This window comes from Paralichthys olivaceus, chromosome 12 (genome assembly GCF_024713975.1).
Source record: "Paralichthys olivaceus isolate ysfri-2021 chromosome 12, ASM2471397v2, whole genome shotgun sequence".
In the NCBI taxonomy this organism is placed as follows: Eukaryota; Metazoa; Chordata; class Actinopteri; order Pleuronectiformes; family Paralichthyidae; genus Paralichthys; species Paralichthys olivaceus.
Window position 1 is genome coordinate 10,064,612 of NC_091104.1, and position 16,094 is coordinate 10,080,705.

The following is a 16,094-nucleotide window of genomic DNA, read 5'->3' on the forward strand; positions in this document are numbered from 1 at the left end:
CAACAGAAAGTTGCTCTACAGTTTCAGAGTGGAAAAAAATAATCTTAATGAAGTTAGAAGTAAACTATCGAACCTGAACCATGTTTTTTTTTACAATTTAGTTCAACTTTGTTGTCAGCAACAGGAAAAGTTGAAATCAAGTCAGGTCCCTTTTGCCCGGGCCCCCAAATTACCTTGGGACGCCCCTGTAACAAGTCATGGTAAACTCAAATAAGTAAACGTGAGAAGATGTAAAGAGCTGAAATTCTTGGATAATTGGTTGGAACAGATAAATTATTTAAAGTATTGATGAATGGTTCACATCCTTACAAAGTGTATTTAGTCGTTGAATTAGTACCCACCTTAAAAGATCCTAAGCTCACAAAAACCTGCCAGTGTCAAGGTTTCAGACTTTTATTGTGATCCATTTGAAAAAAATGTTTTACAAAAGGTAACATTCAATTTTTACACCAATTCTTTAAAAAAATCACTTAAAATAAGGTTTTGATACATCAAATTCCTTTAACTAGGTAATGGCTTCTATAAACAATGTGAAAATAAGATAATATACATGTAAATGAATGCTACAAACAGAGGAAGGGATTACATCAAATAAAATAAAAAAAGAAAAGAAACAAACAATGGCATGATTGTTTTCCTTTTGAGTGACATCTGGTATCCAACTGGAATGTTCGATGACAATAGCGCCCCCTACAGGGCCTAATGATTTGTTGCAATCGTTTCTCAGTTTTCTTCACATGGTCACACTGGTGCATGTTCTCCTCCTGTGGCCATGTGCAGGGGGCGATGACGACGAACAAGCCCTGCAGGAACTCAGAGGTGCCCTCCCTGCATGTCACAGCCTGTGATCTCCACCGTGTGGCTTTGATTCAGACGACACCCATATTGGCAAGGAAATTTAGAAAAGAATTGACACAATGCAAATTTACAACAAAAGAATTATGCAAAAGGACAAAAATAAAAACGTGTTTAGATGTGGACGAGCACAGTGGACGTCATGCTCAGGAGGACAGGTGAGACATTCTGTTCAGACTGACCGGATGCTGGAAGAAGTTGCCCTTTTCTCAGAGCAGCTTGCATTTACACCGCCCCCCCCCTATCTCTTCGAGGTGGGAAAACAACCCCCGATCAGTAACAGTGGCACTGTCGTCCTTCTCTGTCCGACTGCTCTCTTTGAAACAGCGACACATCGGTGTTACTGTCCCTTTGGTCGTCAGTGATTGGGTGACGGCTGCTGCAAAGTTTTACGAGAAATGCCTTTTCACTGAGAGTCAGATGAGAAACAAGATAAAAACTGGTCGCCTGGCTCTGTCCCTGGGAAACAACATCCACCAACCAGCACCTCTGAATCTCACTAACTAACATATTTTATCTTTCTTTAAACTGCACAAAAACAAGGTGTGAAAACACAAATCTGCCATTTTTAAAAGAGGGTTATGAACCTGGTTATTTCTCGGCTGGGAGCAGTAACATCCTCCACTGCCTGTGAAATAATCTGGAACATAAACCTCCAGAAAACGTATTTTAGTTTAAGTTTTCCACTTTGTGTTTGGGTTAAACAACAAGATGCACCATGTTAACTAATGACTTTTAGAGGTAGATGTTGTAATGCCTGGACAGAGCCGGGGAAGCTGTTTCCAGTCAGGCTTCATATCATAACCGTATTTTCTATTAAGTCAAACATCATCTTTAAAAAAAACCAGAAGGCAGCTGTTCTCCGGCAGCAGCGAGGAAACAGTTCAGCGCCGATGTTGTGCTGCTTCAAACTGAGGAGTCGGTTTTGTCCCAGAGAGGTTCACTCCTTCGTTTTCTCTCTTCCAAAGAAACTGCTGCTCGTCTCCATTTCACAAACAGTTACATCATCTGCAAAGCTTAAAAAACACATGCACCTCCAGCATTTTATACAAGAGTATGATACAAAATAAGGCATTTCATTGTGTTAAGTATTCATGTTGTGTTTGAATGTTTTCTGCGTGTGTGTGTGTGTGTGTATGCTTACGCGTGTACATAGCAACCACATTTAAATGTTGTTTCTTGCCCGCCTATAAAAAGACTGCAAAAAACAAACATAAAGTCATGATAACTCTTACTTAAAATATATATATTTGTCATATATATTTACGTATATATTCATATGTAAAAAAAAACAAACAAAAAAAAGGGAAGAGGGGAAGAGAAGAGCCCAAGAGGTCCCTGTGACGGGCCAGTTCTCAAAAACCCACCTCACCCCGTTCAACCCCCTCATTCCATGACCTCGCCGGGCGCCACGGTGACCAGCTGCAAGGGGATCTCCTGATTGGCTATGAGGTCGTGGGCGGTGGCGGTCTGGAGGATGAGCGTGGTGCCGTCGGCTGTGATGACGGTGTCGGTGGTGGGCGGAGGCGTGGAGGACGGAACCCCGCCTTTTTTATTCTGGTGAGTCTTTATGTGCTTGGCCAGGTGGTCGCTCCGCATGAACCTCTTGGAGCACTCATTGCACACAAACTTCTTCTCCCCTGCAACATCAAGCAAACACAGACGTCAGAGAGAGAAACAAACGACTGATGAACCAGCTGGATTCATTCACTCAGTTTAACTCCAGCGTGTCGCTGCGGACACCAACATGTCGAGTCATAAACCTGCAGTTAGAGGCCAAGTATCTGTTTCAGATCATTTACAGCTTGTCCAGCAGAGGGCACTGAGGAGTTAGGGTGAGGTTTCTGTAGTGTTCTACACGATAATGTTCAGGATTCAAAAATACCACATTACATGTGATTTACTTTTTTCACAGAAATTCTAGGATAGAATTATTAAAAACCCAGAGAGATAAAAGAAAAACTGGGTTCATGAGGTCATTAACGTTTAGAAACTGAAACTAAACTACGTTTATATACAAAATGGTGATATATCAATCAGCCTTGGTGGAGGGATTCACTCCATGAGCGTCCTTCTGGTCGGAGGAAACTGTTTAACACTTTTAAGACTTTTCAATATCAGTAGATAATGATTGTGTTTCACTCTGGACAAATCTGTCCAATCATTAATTGACTTGGACACGTTGTCAATCACTTCAGCTCACTTCAGTTACAAGGTTTCAGTCCTCCAGCCTCTGGTAATCATTAGACTTTGCAGAGTATCGTTCATAATGTCTGAGCGTTCAGCTTTGGAGCAGCAACTACAGACAAATCTACATTAATAATCAAAATATTTCATCTATTGTGTTTTAGTCAAATGATTGATGTACAGGAAGCAGCGATGTTAGTTCTCAGTTTTTCAAATTTCCATACAGAAAACAACCTGAGTTGAAGAACTTGTATAATGATGCTAAATAATGACGAGACGTGTGTGAGCGTCCTCTCACCTGTGTGTGTCCTCCTGTGTCTCTGCAGCTCGTCGCTCCTGGTGAACCTCTTCCCACAGAACATCCAGTTGCAGACGAACGGTCTCTCCCCGCTGTGCCAGCGCAGGTGAGCTCGGAGATGGGACGTCTTCCCATAAACCTTCCCGCAGCCAGCGATGTGGCAGATGTGCTGCTTCTTCTTCCCCATGCCTGAACCTCTGTGACACAAAAAGAAAAATAAGGAAGGAGCCGAAATAAACACTGAGGATGATAAAAAACAGGAATGTGAAGGCTGAAGATTGTATTTAAAACAGGATAAAAAAGTAATAATCTTAAATCTCTACGCTGATAAACAACTGAGCATAAGTTTTGCTCTCTCATGCAAATAGATGTTGACTTGCACATAAATGTGAAATATTCCTGTGGTTTAACAACGTAAACGTGTTGCAACAGATTATCTCCAGGGTGATAAAGTAAATCAAGTGATCAGTCACCAATTCAATTAACATATTCTTCATATGACTGTCATCGTGATGACTAGAAGATGTTGTTTGGTTGTTCTTTGACCCTTTAACCCTCGGATGGCGTACATTTTCAAATAAACAGATAAACTTAACACCTAAAGCTGATATATCTGTGTGTGTTTTCTTTGTTTGTGTGTTTATCTGTGTGTGTTTTCTTTGTTTGTGTGTTTATCTGTGTGTGTTTTCTTTGTTTATGTGTTTATCTGTGTGTGTTTTCTTGTGTTGTATCTTTCCCACCTTCCTCCAGACTCTTTGCAGTTGGGGCAGGTGCAGGCGACTCTGCGCAGCCTCTTGCCCTCCCCGCTCTGCGCCTCCATGTCCTCGTCTCCGATCTGAACGCGCAGGTGGTTCAGGTCACTGGGGTTCAGAGTGGAGTCTCCGCTCAGCTGCCACTCCTCAGAGTCTGGCTCCTCTTTTATCTGTATACCTGAAACAGGGAAGAAAGTGTGGATGTAGGATGTCAGGAGATTTTAGATTTGCACATAAAAATGTATGATAATGTGTGTGAACGTAAACGAGCAGGCGTCACGTACCAGCTGGACTGTTTGCATCGTCTCCCTGCGTGTACTGAATTCCAGCTTGTGTTACAGAGTTGACTGTGACAGTCTGGAGGTTGGGTAGGTTCATTTGTCCGGCTTGGCCCAGAGGGAGGGTCTGAACTGGGGCTAATGTCAACTGCTGGGCCTGACCCTGGCCCTGCGGCAACTGGAGCCCCTGGAGTGACTGGACACCCTGAACCTAGAGAGACACATTTGATATATGTCAGTAAGGACACGATTCGCAGCACAAACACATTTAGTTTCTGTGGGTAACATGAAGAAACGTCCTGCACGTGTCTTTCAGCTCACCTGGAAGGTCTGCCACTGAATCTGTCCGGTAGCAGAGACCGTCTGGGCCTGGATGAGGAAGGTCCCGGGGTTGACCAGCTGCACGCTCTGCAGGGTCTGACCGGCTCCCGACAGGTCCTGACCTTGAGCCACCTGGGCTACCTGGCCATGACTGTCCGCAGACAGCTGCAGGATGGGCTGTGACATAGTGGTGGCGTTAGACGATGACACCTACAGGGTAAAGAAAACAGAACGATTTATTACACACAAAAGGTTGTGAAAACAAATCCCCGCCGTGATTCTATACAGGAGGAGCTGGTTCTACACGTCAGAACTGAATTTTCCAACAGACCCGGAATTTATTTTTGGTTGAAATTTGAAGAAACAAAACTTATGAGACAAGCTGACATCTGATCACATGTTTTTTCCAATCTGCACATAAATGCACCAACTCATTTGTAGGGAAGGAAAATGTAACTAAGTGGGTTTGTAAAAATAAATTGCAACAGACAACAAGTGTAATGATCAGAGATTAAGTTCGACGACAGTGACAACATTTTAAGAAGTGTTCTGTTGTCACCTTTAGGCTCATGACGGTAAAAACTAATTCAATCAGTGCAGTTGACTACTGCTGGATATGATTTAATATTTAGATACAACTAGTGATGATAACTGAGTTATAACAATGAAGACATAACAACAGTCACTTTGAGGAATATAGTGGTTTTAAAATAATTCCCCTTTTTCCTTTAACTACAAAATGTGCACTTCTGTAAAATAACTTTTCAAAATTAAAACATGTTCATATGAAAAACTTCAGGACGGTCCTTCAACATGTTTTAGGTTTTCTGCAGCATGTGTGAGCAACACATTGAGGACAGTACATAAACATACATGGTCCCTCAGATTGATCAGGTGATCCTCAGCTCCAGAAACCACAGCGTTAAGACATACAGGCTACATGACACATGACCTTAGTATAAATGTAATCACTCACCTGGATGTGCTGCAGGTGGTTGTGGGAGTTGAAGTTCTCCGAGGAGGAAGGGTCAGACACCCCTGCGGACACGGCGGTTGCTTGGGTCAGGACCCCGGTGCCGTCGATGGTCTCGATGAGGTGGGAGGAGCTGGAAGAGGTGGCAGTGGTGGTTGGCACGTACAGCTCATGGTTGGCGTTGCTCACCGTCACCAGCGACTGTTTGCCGCCGACGTCGTGTCCCTGACTCTCCAGCGTCTGGCTGCTCATGATCAACTGGCCCTCAGGTGTCACTGCAGTAGCGATGGGGACCGTCTGCGCCCCCGTGAGCCCTAGTGACTCCAGATCCACACTGTTTATGGGGACGAACGTGATGTTTCCAGGGAGGCCGACGGGCACCGTGCTGGTGTATGTGGCCCCTCCAGCCAGCGAGACGCCTTGGATTGACTGCACTTGACCCGCCTGAGTGAGGAGGTCTGTAGTCGACGTTGTCCCGATGCTGACCTGAGTGCCGTCTTGGAGGATCTGGATCTGACCTGTGCCATCATCCATCCCCTGTGACGAGAACCCTGCAAGGGTCCCATCTGCATTTTGGATTTGGGGGATGACCTGAGGAAGGGAGCCACAGTTTAGAACAAAACCTTCACCTGGGAGGAAAATCTGCAGCATTTCAAACATGTTTCAGCCTCTTTTTACCTGATACTGAATGCCTGACACTCCATTGGCTGCACCCTCATTCCCAGATGCTGTGACATAGATGGGCTGGTTGGGAAGACTCCCAATAGGAAGCACGTACTGCCCGTTGGACGTGACGATGCCCGAGTTTGGAATGTGAACAACTCCCTGGTCATCCTTCCCAGCTGAGACGGGAGTCAACACCTCCCATCGGTCGGAGCCCGTCAGCTGAATGGCTGACATGTCTGTCGTCTGGGAGTGAAAAAATGAAACGCTGTGGTTAACAGGGACACATCACACTGCTGATTCATCTCAGATCACTTATAGATGCAGAGGCTGTGTTGATAACATGGAGGAGATAGTGAATCAGGACGACTGAGAGGACAGAAGATACAATCAGCAGCTCATGGAGCAGATAACAGGCTCAGCAATGGTGGAGAGCAGAGTGTGGGGGATGGGTGGCTGTTACAACACAACTCAACGCTACTGTTTTGATTATGGAGGCTTCCCCCGCTGCATTAACACATCCCCGCAGCCTCCAGCCCAAGGTGCACCGGCTATCTCCCAGCGAGCCGACCCAAGTGACTGACTTCAGTGTCCTACCCACTATGGGCGGGTTCTACAGGGGTAAAGTGGGTGGCCGTTATTGAGGGGATCACAGGAAGTGTACGGCTTTCACCCCATGCCATCAAAATTGTAAAACGTGTGAACTCCATGCTCTCAAAAAAAAAACCCAACCAGCAAGCGCGGGCGAGCGAGAGAGACGCGCTAGAAAATGTCGGATACCTGTGTTTCCGCAGCGCCGCCGGGTTGCAGGAACTCGCTTTGACTGCTGTCCACGTCCGCGGACGCCATTTCTCCTTGTTTCAGATGCTGCTCGGGCGCTAGCAGGGAGCGAGGGGGAAACTCGGCGAAACTCTGTAATCTTCGACTCCTGGCTGCCGGGAAAGCCCGCAAAGCATCCCCACGCTCCGGTCCAGGGGGAGCAGACGACGAAATGCAACTTTGCGGCGGAGGCTCCGGGGAGATTCGGGCCCAGATCGACTGTTTACTTTGTCAACTCCGTGGCTAGCCTGCTAGCTGCGCGGCTAGCTAACCATATCTAGCTAGTTAGCCGCGGAGCAGGAGATAAAAAGACGCGGCTCTCGTCGCTGATTTCCGGACAAACTCACCGAGTAGTCGCGCTTTTCGACGCGCTGAACGCTTGCGTGTCGGTCATAGCGCGGGCGGAGGTAAGCGGCGGGGTAATCGGATCTACTGAACTCCGAACATGATTGTTTTATCAAAGGCGGGCTAGTGTTGATCGGTGAATTCGGGTCGATTTTTTTCTATTTTGATTGACGGTGCGGGAAACACAAAAAGGTGGGACCAACACGCTTGACCGTCCAATTTGCATCGCATTACAGGACGTCCCGCCCTTCTTCTCTGAGCCTATTGGCTGAGCGGGATGCAAGGCGACACCTCATTGGTTAGCCGGAACGTCGATCGTCATATATATATATTTTTTTTTTTTTTACAGGACGTGAGTTTCCTGTTTGTTGTCGAGAAAGAATTCAGTCGCTGGAGCCTAAACGGAGACAAACGAGACCAGAGAGAGTTTGAGTTCAAATCAGAGACTTGATCTAATCCTTCAGTGCAAAATAAAGTTATTTACAATGTCGTGATTTCTGTTTCCTCTGTGTGATGTCGAGTTTACTGTCGCAGAAACTCGTTAAAGTTCGTCAGCTGGCCTCCATTATACCACGATCAGAAACTATCTCACTTCGAAAAATTCTTCTGGTACATAATTGACAATCAGAAAAAAATATCAGTACTCTCATTATTACGTAGGCAAAACTCATATTCACAAATAAAAAATATACTAGATTTGTTGTGTTTATATTTCTTATTATACAGTAGTATGAAATACTGTCCCACTACACACTGGGAAACTTTAAATTCACCCCCATGTAAAATCTATGCACAGATTCATATTTAAAATGAAATTATACTGTTTTAAATTGACCTCCATGTAAAATCTATGCACCGATTCATATTTAAAATGAAATTATACGATTTTAAATTGCCCTCCATGTAAAATCTATGCACCGATTCATATTTAAAATCAAATTATACTGTTTTAAATTGACCTCCATGTAAAATCTATGCACCGATTCATATTTAAAATGAAAATCAGTGTCCTGAATCTCTTGTGTTGTTCTTCTGATCACTATCTTATGCGATCACTTAATTTTTTTTATTTATTTGTTTATTCGACAGGGACGATGATCATTAACGTGAACAGCAAAATGTCTGTAAATGAACCGGAGTTCACTCAACAGGCTCACTTTCCTCTGTCAGTTTTTAAAAAGGCTAAAACCTAAAATTAAAAATGACTTGTTATAGTCAACACATACATGCAATATAAATATACAGACTAATATTCAGACAGGTGCAATGTATACAAATAAGTAACAATACAACATAAGAGACAAAGTGCACACAACAGATAGTTTTGCTCAGAATAAAACACTGTAGAGTTTGAACACAGAACAGTGACGAGTCTTCATGGCGACGACAGTGTGAGACAACAAGTAGCTGAAGTCGACCCTGAGAGAGGATCTTGGGATTTATTTCTCAGGAGCCGTTTTGCTTTGCGGTTACACTATTGATTATTGATCATCCACGCAGAGGGAAACACCAAAGTTTGATTAACAAAAAAACCTGGAAGGTTTAAAAAATCCATTTTTGAAAGCCTCAGAATGGTTCAATCACTTTCTGTTTGGAGCTTAAAGGTCCAGTGTGTAAGATTTAGGTGAAAGGGAACTATTGGCAGAAATTTAATGTAGAATAATTCTCATGATGTTTTCACTAGTTTGTTTCATCTAAATTATATGAATTGTAGTTTTCTTTACCCCAGAAAAGGCCCTTGATATATAAATACTTTATATGTACATTGAGGGGGTCCTCTCTATGGAGGATTTCACACGATACCAGTTTGATTATAAATTCAACATTTAAAGACAAAAAAAATGATTTAACAGATAAATAGAATTTTCTCCCAGCTTTAACATTTAGTTGCATTTTATGAATTTTTAAAGACATCTGCTTTAAATTGTTATTCTGTAACTTAAAGCTTATTAACAAACCATTGAAAAAAAACAACCTGGAGACTAAAATTAAACGACATTAATTCAATGTATCACTTTATTTACATTTTATGAGGTTGTAATTTTTCCAGTAACGCTCTGAACGACATTACCTTATTTACATCCAGTTCCAGATGTTCCCTCCAGAGGTGCTCAACCAACCGGTGCCGGATATCATTCATCCCAGGAGCCTGAACAAGGAATTACATGACAATTCTGTTCATCTTGAGCTTGGAACATTAAAAACATACTTAACCTTAAGTGCCCGTCTGTACCATTTTATTTATCTGTAATCACTTTAAACATTTTTAAAGAAATTACACTTTGAGCTGAACACTTATGTTGTTTTGCATTATTGTTTAGTGGTCTCCGTATCTTGTTTTTACTTGTAATTGCCCTACACCAAATTGCCTTCATAATTAATGAGGTTGAATTGTATTGTATTATTTATGTTGTGTGATAAACTTCTTACACAAGTTAAGATTAGAAATACACAAAGCAATGACAGAGGTTTGTTTCCTTTTATTAACACATGCATATTGATGTGTGACATTTATTTGACCTTTGCTCCCTTTGAATTAACATCTTTCATTTCCCCCAGTGTCCCCATTTCTTCCTCAGCACAAAGAGGGCTGAGTTTCCATGTCCACAATTTGTCGGGATGTCTGGTCAGAGGATGGTAAATAAAGCGATTCACACAGTGGAGGCAGTGAGGAGAGGGAAAGCAAAATGTAGTCCAGATGATACTCCTGCAGCCGTCCAGATTCACAATGAAGCATTGTCTCGTTACGCAGGGTGGAGTTCATAATGTGAAGAGTCTGTTTTTTTTTTCTTTTCTTTTTTTTCAAGCCCAAACTTAAGTCAATAAAAGCAGCGTGAATAACAACATCCTCTGTTCAGGTGGTCTTCTAAAATGACAATAACCCTCCTGCTCAGAATACAGCAGAGCACTGTCCTGAAGGTAAACACCGGGATGGATTTCATTCTCTCCTTAAAAGTCAACACACTGACTGTCACACTTGTATAGACTAGGTCTATTTCAGGTATAAAGACTTTGTTGTTGATCGTATAAAACTATGAAAGTTCAGCTAAAGGTAAAGACATGAAGGAACTGAGAAAAGTTTACTTTCTTTTGAATGTTAAAAGTAATTACCCATTCAGAACTTGTGTTTTTGTATAAACTCAGATGAGGCACCTGCAACAGAAGCTATACAACATACAAAGTCTTTGCAGCGCTGTTTATTAACTACCCTGAAAATCTGTCAATTCATCAGCAGTCATCACAGCAGTAAGCGTCAATTGACAACTGCAAATATATGGTCTTAGTCAGGCAACATTTTCTTAAAGATAAAAAGGGAAAATAGCAAAACACAAATTAAACCTTTTAAATATCTTTAAGTTGTGTGGTTTGAATGTTCAAATTTGGGTTTACACTGCTTTCATGAATTAGAACTGAGTCTCAATTTCGAGTTCTGCTAGAGGTTCCCCATTAGACTATTTCCTTTAAAACAAAAAAGTATAATTATTTTATTTTAACATTATAAATGTTATTATAAAGAATAATCTTTAATAGATTCTGGTCAGGGAGGTTAGGTGGGTGAACATCTAACTGACCATGTGTTGATCCTCTGAATTGAAGAGAGAAGAATGAAAACCAGCTGACAGTGAAGCTCTCACAGGCCTGACAGAACCGTGCTGAACTGTATTCTGAGCTCTCCCTCTGGGGATTGTGTCGTATTATTTCTTTTTGGGGGCATTGGGTGTGTTGAATTTGAAAAAGATAATGTCCCCGTCCTCCACGATGTAGTTCCTGCCCTGTTGTCTGTATTTCCCAGCAGCCTGAAAAAAGAAGGGGAGAACATCAAATTTAAAGTGTGTTCAATTACGAGTGAATCTAACAGTGAAGCAGCGCTAGCGTGAAATTAGCATCTACATAAAAATACACACCTTGGCTGCATTTTCACTGCCCTCCTCTTTGAAGTCGATGAACTTCATCACCTCGGCCATGATGAAGCCTTTCTCAAAGTCAGTGTGGATCTTTCCTGCGGCCTGAGGAGCCTTGGAACCTTTCTGTTGAAGCAAGACAGAACCGAAAATCTCAAAAACATAACTGAAAATACATCAACACGCTCCTTCAGTATTTTATCAATCAGGCATAAGATTTACAGCATAAAGTAGGATATTATTGCAATTATTACAATGCAATATTCTGCCGAAAATGTTAAAAGCTCTCAAAAAGTCAGTCAAATTCTATAGTGACACTCAACTATGATAATGGAGCATTGTACAGTAGCCCACAAGGCCAAAATACACCGAAGAAAGAAAAAATACACAGTAAACAGAAATGTGTTGTATCTGATCACTCACCCTGACGGTCCATGCTCGCACCTCATCTGGTCCCGCTGTGAAGAAGTATTCCAGCTGTAGCGCTGCATAGCCGGTCTTTATTATTTTGGTCAGAACACTGGTATGAAATTAAAAAGAGAGGAGCCATGAAGGAACAGCTCAAGCTAAAATTAATCTTTACAATGTAGATATATGAATAAGTTATCGTTTATGTTGACAGTAACACATGAGTATTTAGTCCAGAACTACACAATGATGCATCTTTATATATTATTATTTTTTAATTATTCATTGTAAGTTGTGCCTGAACTGAAAACACACCCTGCTATGGTGCATACTATATACTGAAGTAACCATGAACACATGTAGCTGTGAGTTTCCTGCTGTGACATATAAAATGTTTATTGTAACAGAGGACGACTGCTTTATGTGTGTTTACTCAAAATAATTTACCTTTCACAAGGTGAGTAAAATCCTACTACACCGACTGTGAGGTACTTTCAGATATTCAGCTGTCGGTCAGTTTATTCAAGAGAATCTGTTGAAACTGATTAATATTATTAAACTGATTAATCAAACTGACAGTGACAGAACATTACTGAACTACAACTTTGATTATCTATTTATCAGTTGAGAAAGTTAGCAAACATTTCTCTTTACTTGTTATGATTGTAAGAGAAGATGTGTTGTACTTGTGAAAATAATTTTTCTGGTGATAACACATCACCGTAGGATCTGGAAAATTATGGGAGGTATCACATAATTTTGTGACATTCATATTCATCTGAACCTAATAAAATGGATTCTAGTTATATGCCTCACCTCTGCGTCTTCAGCTCCTCACAGTATTTTTTCTTCTCCTCCTCATCCTCAATGTCCAGCAGTTTGGATTCCAGAGCTCCACTCAGGGGAATGACCAGAGCACCAGGGTCATGAGCGTCTACCCAATCCTTGATTTTTGCCAACCTGTGAAACAAAAAATGGACAGAAGTTAAACCTCTCAATACTCAACGGCTAAATATATGGACAAATAATGTACGGGACATGTGCGCACAAAAGCTGAGAGCAAATGAAACTAAACCTACCACTTGTTCTTTTTTCTGATGTAATCCTTCTCTGAGAGATTCACCAGGTAGATCATGGGCTTCGATGTCAGAAACAGGTATTTGTTCAACACCTCAATCTGTGGAGAGACATTAAAAAAAGGGTTTAGAAACAGTTTTATATACATATATACTTTTCAGATACTTTCTCAAGAAATCCTTCTGCTAAGACAATGAGCATCCTGTCACAGGTTTGACGGATGCAGTGATAATAAATCAGAAGGAAATCCCTTTAAAACAAGCTGAACACAGTGAAAGCAACAATTACGACAATAAAGGGATAACGACTACCATAAATTTGCACATTTGTCAAAAAAGCAACAAATAACAGAAAAAATTAATAAATGAGAAATATTATTAGATGCAATAAAGCTAAAAATGTATTTAAACTGAACCATATATTGTAGAAATACTAGCACACACACTGTACCTCTTTGTCATTCCAGTCATTGTAAAACCTGACGGGTTTCTTCTCTTCCACCACCCAGTTCTTCACCTTTATCATGATGTCCTGAAGCAACAAGCAGGAGCAGCAGTTAGGTGACATTACCACACAGACAACAGATGCACAGCAACTGCTCTCCCTGACACACTTTACTTTCTCACTGACACACTTTACTTACATATTCAGGCTTTAGTTTCTTGTCGCCTCCTCTGACAGCAGTTTTCTCCAGTTTGTCGAGAATTGGATCCATCATCTCCTCATCTTTTAGTCGCAGCTCCTCGTGGATGATCTCAATGTCCCTCACTGGGTCAACGTTGCCCTCCACGTGGATAATATCCTCATCGTCAAATGCACCTTTAAAGCACAAACATTAACAGATGAAACCAGCTTGTCAAAAAAATTAACACTTGTTGAAATCTGAGGGTTAAAGATAAATTCCACTCATTAACAAAATCTGCCTTTCCATTCTGTGTGTCTTGTGCAGCCTTGACTACAACTTGCCCCCTAACACCTGTCCACTCTGCTCAGTTGCTGCCACGCAGCAGCTGCAGCCGGCAGTAGCAGTGACAACTCACGGGTCATGTGGAAGATCCCGTCACAGGCACTGATGTGGGAGAGAAAGGCATTTCCAAGTCCCTGTCCTGCGTGAGCTCCTTTCACCAGACCAGCAATGTCCACAACATTCAGGAAGGCAGGGACCTTACTACAAGCAAGCGAAAAAACAGATCGTGTCAGTGAGATGCTGTAATGTGTCCAAACACACTGTAGACGGTGAGAATCCCATGGTGGAAGGAAGATGTTGATTTTATAATAATCTAAATGTTCAGTGTGTAAGATTTAGGGGAAAGGGATCTATTGGTAGAAACTGAATATAAAATAGTCCTAGTGATGTTTTCACTCGTGTGTAATCATTTCAATTGGACCAATTGTTGTTTTCTTTACCCTAGAATGAGCCCTTTATATTTAAATACTTTATATTTACATCAGGATGCCGCCATGTTTTTTTACAGTCCTCCAAACTGGACACACTAAACACCTTTTGAGTTTTTATGACAACTGAGGGTTTCCACAGGTTCTCTTTCCTGTTTGGAATGGGAGGGTGAGGGGTGTTCATCTGCAACATGACACTTCACCACTAAATTCTACACACTGAACGTTTAAGATGCAAATGTCCATGCATGTGTGTCGTGAGTGATGTTGTGAACTCGTCAGTGCTAAAAAAAGTTGAGTGCGGTTTTGTCATGGCACACACCTGGCTGGTTTGTGGTACTGGCAGAGGAAATCGAAGCGCTCATCTGGAACAGGTACTCTGCTCTCATTTGGGTCAATCGTGCAGAATGGGAAGTTCTCTGCAGCAGCTTGGCTTTTGGTCAGCACGTTGAAAAAGGTGGATTTCCTGCAGAGGAGGAAATGAGAAGATGATCGGCTGCAGCCCAAAGTGTGTTTGGTGTCTCACCACATCTCCACTGCAGGTGTCATGAACGTACCCAACGTTGGGCAGTCCCACGATTCCAATTTTCAAAGATGTGCCGAACCGTCCGATTAATGGAGGCTGCTTCGGGGCTTCTCCCTTTTTGGGGGGCATCTGCAGGAGTTACAAGAAGTCGGTTACACCCTGACAGCCATGATGGAGTAACACCACCACGGTCCTGTTAGTTATACCAACACCAGTCTGAGCTGTTTAATGTGGCTTCACTAAAAAACGTGTCCAGTCATATGCTCATTCAAACACGGCGTGCTAACGTTAGCTAGTGGCTAACAGGATCCAGTTCGAGCTGTTAGCCAGAATATCTCAGCGAACACAGAGTCCAGTGTGGATGTAACGTGAAACACAAACAACCGGGGAGGTGTTACACTGTGAGCCCCTCGTGTGGTACCTTTCAGTCGGTCTCGAGCCTGGGGACAGCGTGTGGTTCACGGTTCGGGGCTGAGCGCACACACGGCCGCTCCACTGGAAAGACAAGCCCAGGGCAGAGCGGAAGTGTTTGGACGCGACGGCTCTCTGATTGGTCGGCGAAGGAGCACGGGTGCCACGTCACAGCTGCGTTAAAGTTTTTCATTTTACTCAGTTAGTGTTTCAGACACTTTCTGTAGTGACTGTCTGACTCCTTCAAGCTAACTAACTAACACGTTTCAACAGACATTTCAACATTATTGACCAGTTGCACTGTGAATGCATTATCTGTATTTAAATGATTGCTGTGATTTTGATTTGAATCCCCGAGTGTTAGTATGAGATGATCAGAGTAAAGTAAAAACAGTGTTTGACCTCACAGCGTCAGAAAAGAGCAAGAATACATAGCTGAAGACAAGATGTGTGTCAGTTTAAAAAATCTACACTTATTTTATGTACAACTGGAATCACATAGTTAAAGATGATATCTAATGAACACTGTATAAACAATGTGAATATAGGCTGCAGATAGATTTTATATTTTGAACTGCAAAACTCTCATCCTGAGTGTTCTGAATATGCACCATAATAGTAAAAATAAATATACATTAAAGTTCTTCTTCTTCGTCGTTGTTGTTGTAATAAACACACTCCAAGCACTCACTCAATTTCATATGCATTTTTAAAAATCACAGAATAAATAAGAGAGTTCCGAATGCAAAGTGCAGAGTGTCAGGTGACTTTTAAAATAAATATCTAATGAATAACATTAGTGTATTTTGATAAATGTGCGTGTTGATAATCTATACAAGAGCCTCTGTGTCACTTCACGTGCATGAAAACGACAGAAGATCAAC

The 16,094-nt window shown here is 42.0% G+C and overlaps 2 protein-coding genes across 3 annotated transcripts; both read right to left on the reverse strand.

Moving 5' to 3' along the window:
• Positions 1–377: 377 nt before the first annotated feature.
• LOC109636354 (transcription factor Sp3-like) lies at positions 378–7,685 on the reverse strand. 2 transcript variants are annotated; one of them, XR_011244752.1, is made up of 10 exons: positions 7,108–7,656; positions 6,343–6,573; positions 5,668–6,255; positions 4,692–4,901; positions 4,377–4,581; positions 4,081–4,270; positions 3,341–3,537; positions 2,223–2,495; positions 2,000–2,053; positions 378–1,871 (listed from the first exon to the last, which is right to left on the reverse strand). XR_011244752.1 is itself a non-coding variant. In XM_069535873.1 (9 exons), exons 1-8 carry the CDS (start codon positions 7,174–7,176, stop codon positions 2,242–2,244), a joined length of 1,944 nt encoding a protein of 647 aa, XP_069391974.1. In that variant the 5' UTR covers positions 7,177–7,685; the 3' UTR covers positions 378–2,053; positions 2,223–2,241. The 2 variants fall into 2 exon arrangements, 1 of the variants encoding a protein (XP_069391974.1); XM_069535873.1 differs by having other exon boundaries at positions 378–2,053; positions 7,108–7,685.
• A 2,271-nt stretch (positions 7,686–9,956) lies between these two features.
• LOC109636429 (obg-like ATPase 1) lies at positions 9,957–15,362 on the reverse strand. The gene is made up of 11 exons (XM_069535874.1): positions 15,221–15,362; positions 14,831–14,928; positions 14,596–14,739; positions 13,919–14,046; positions 13,522–13,697; positions 13,329–13,409; positions 12,881–12,978; positions 12,618–12,761; positions 11,817–11,913; positions 11,397–11,519; positions 9,957–11,288 (listed from the first exon to the last, which is right to left on the reverse strand). The coding sequence occupies exons 2-11, from the start codon at positions 14,926–14,928 to the stop codon at positions 11,187–11,189; spliced, it is 1,191 nt and encodes a 396-aa protein (XP_069391975.1). The 5' UTR covers positions 15,221–15,362; the 3' UTR covers positions 9,957–11,186.
• Positions 15,363–16,094: the final 732 nt, after the last annotated feature.

What these genes read in the sequence shown, in the direction of transcription:
- LOC109636354 (XM_069535873.1), bottom strand. Translation starts at nt 7,176, where the DNA reads ATGGCGTCCGCGGACGTGGACAGCAGTCAAAGCGAGTTCCTGCAACCC. An exon ending in TGTCAGGCATTCAGTATCAG is followed by an intron (nt 6,256 to 6,342) that starts GTAAAAAGAGGC and finishes TCCCTTCCTCAG; the next exon opens with GTCATCCCCCAAATCCAAAA. An exon ending in TTCAGTGGCAGACCTTCCAG is followed by an intron (nt 4,582 to 4,691) that starts GTGAGCTGAAAG and finishes GTGTCTCTCTAG; the next exon opens with GTTCAGGGTGTCCAGTCACT.
- LOC109636429 (XM_069535874.1), bottom strand. Translation starts at nt 14,928, where the DNA reads ATGCCCCCCAAAAAGGGAGAAGCCCCGAAGCAGCCTCCATTAATCGGA. An exon ending in GTGGGACTGCCCAACGTTGG is followed by an intron (nt 14,740 to 14,830) that starts GTACGTTCATGA and finishes CCTCCTCTGCAG; the next exon opens with GAAATCCACCTTTTTCAACG. An exon ending in GCAGTGAAAATGCAGCCAAG is followed by an intron (nt 11,289 to 11,396) that starts GTGTGTATTTTT and finishes TTCTTTTTTCAG; the next exon opens with GCTGCTGGGAAATACAGACA.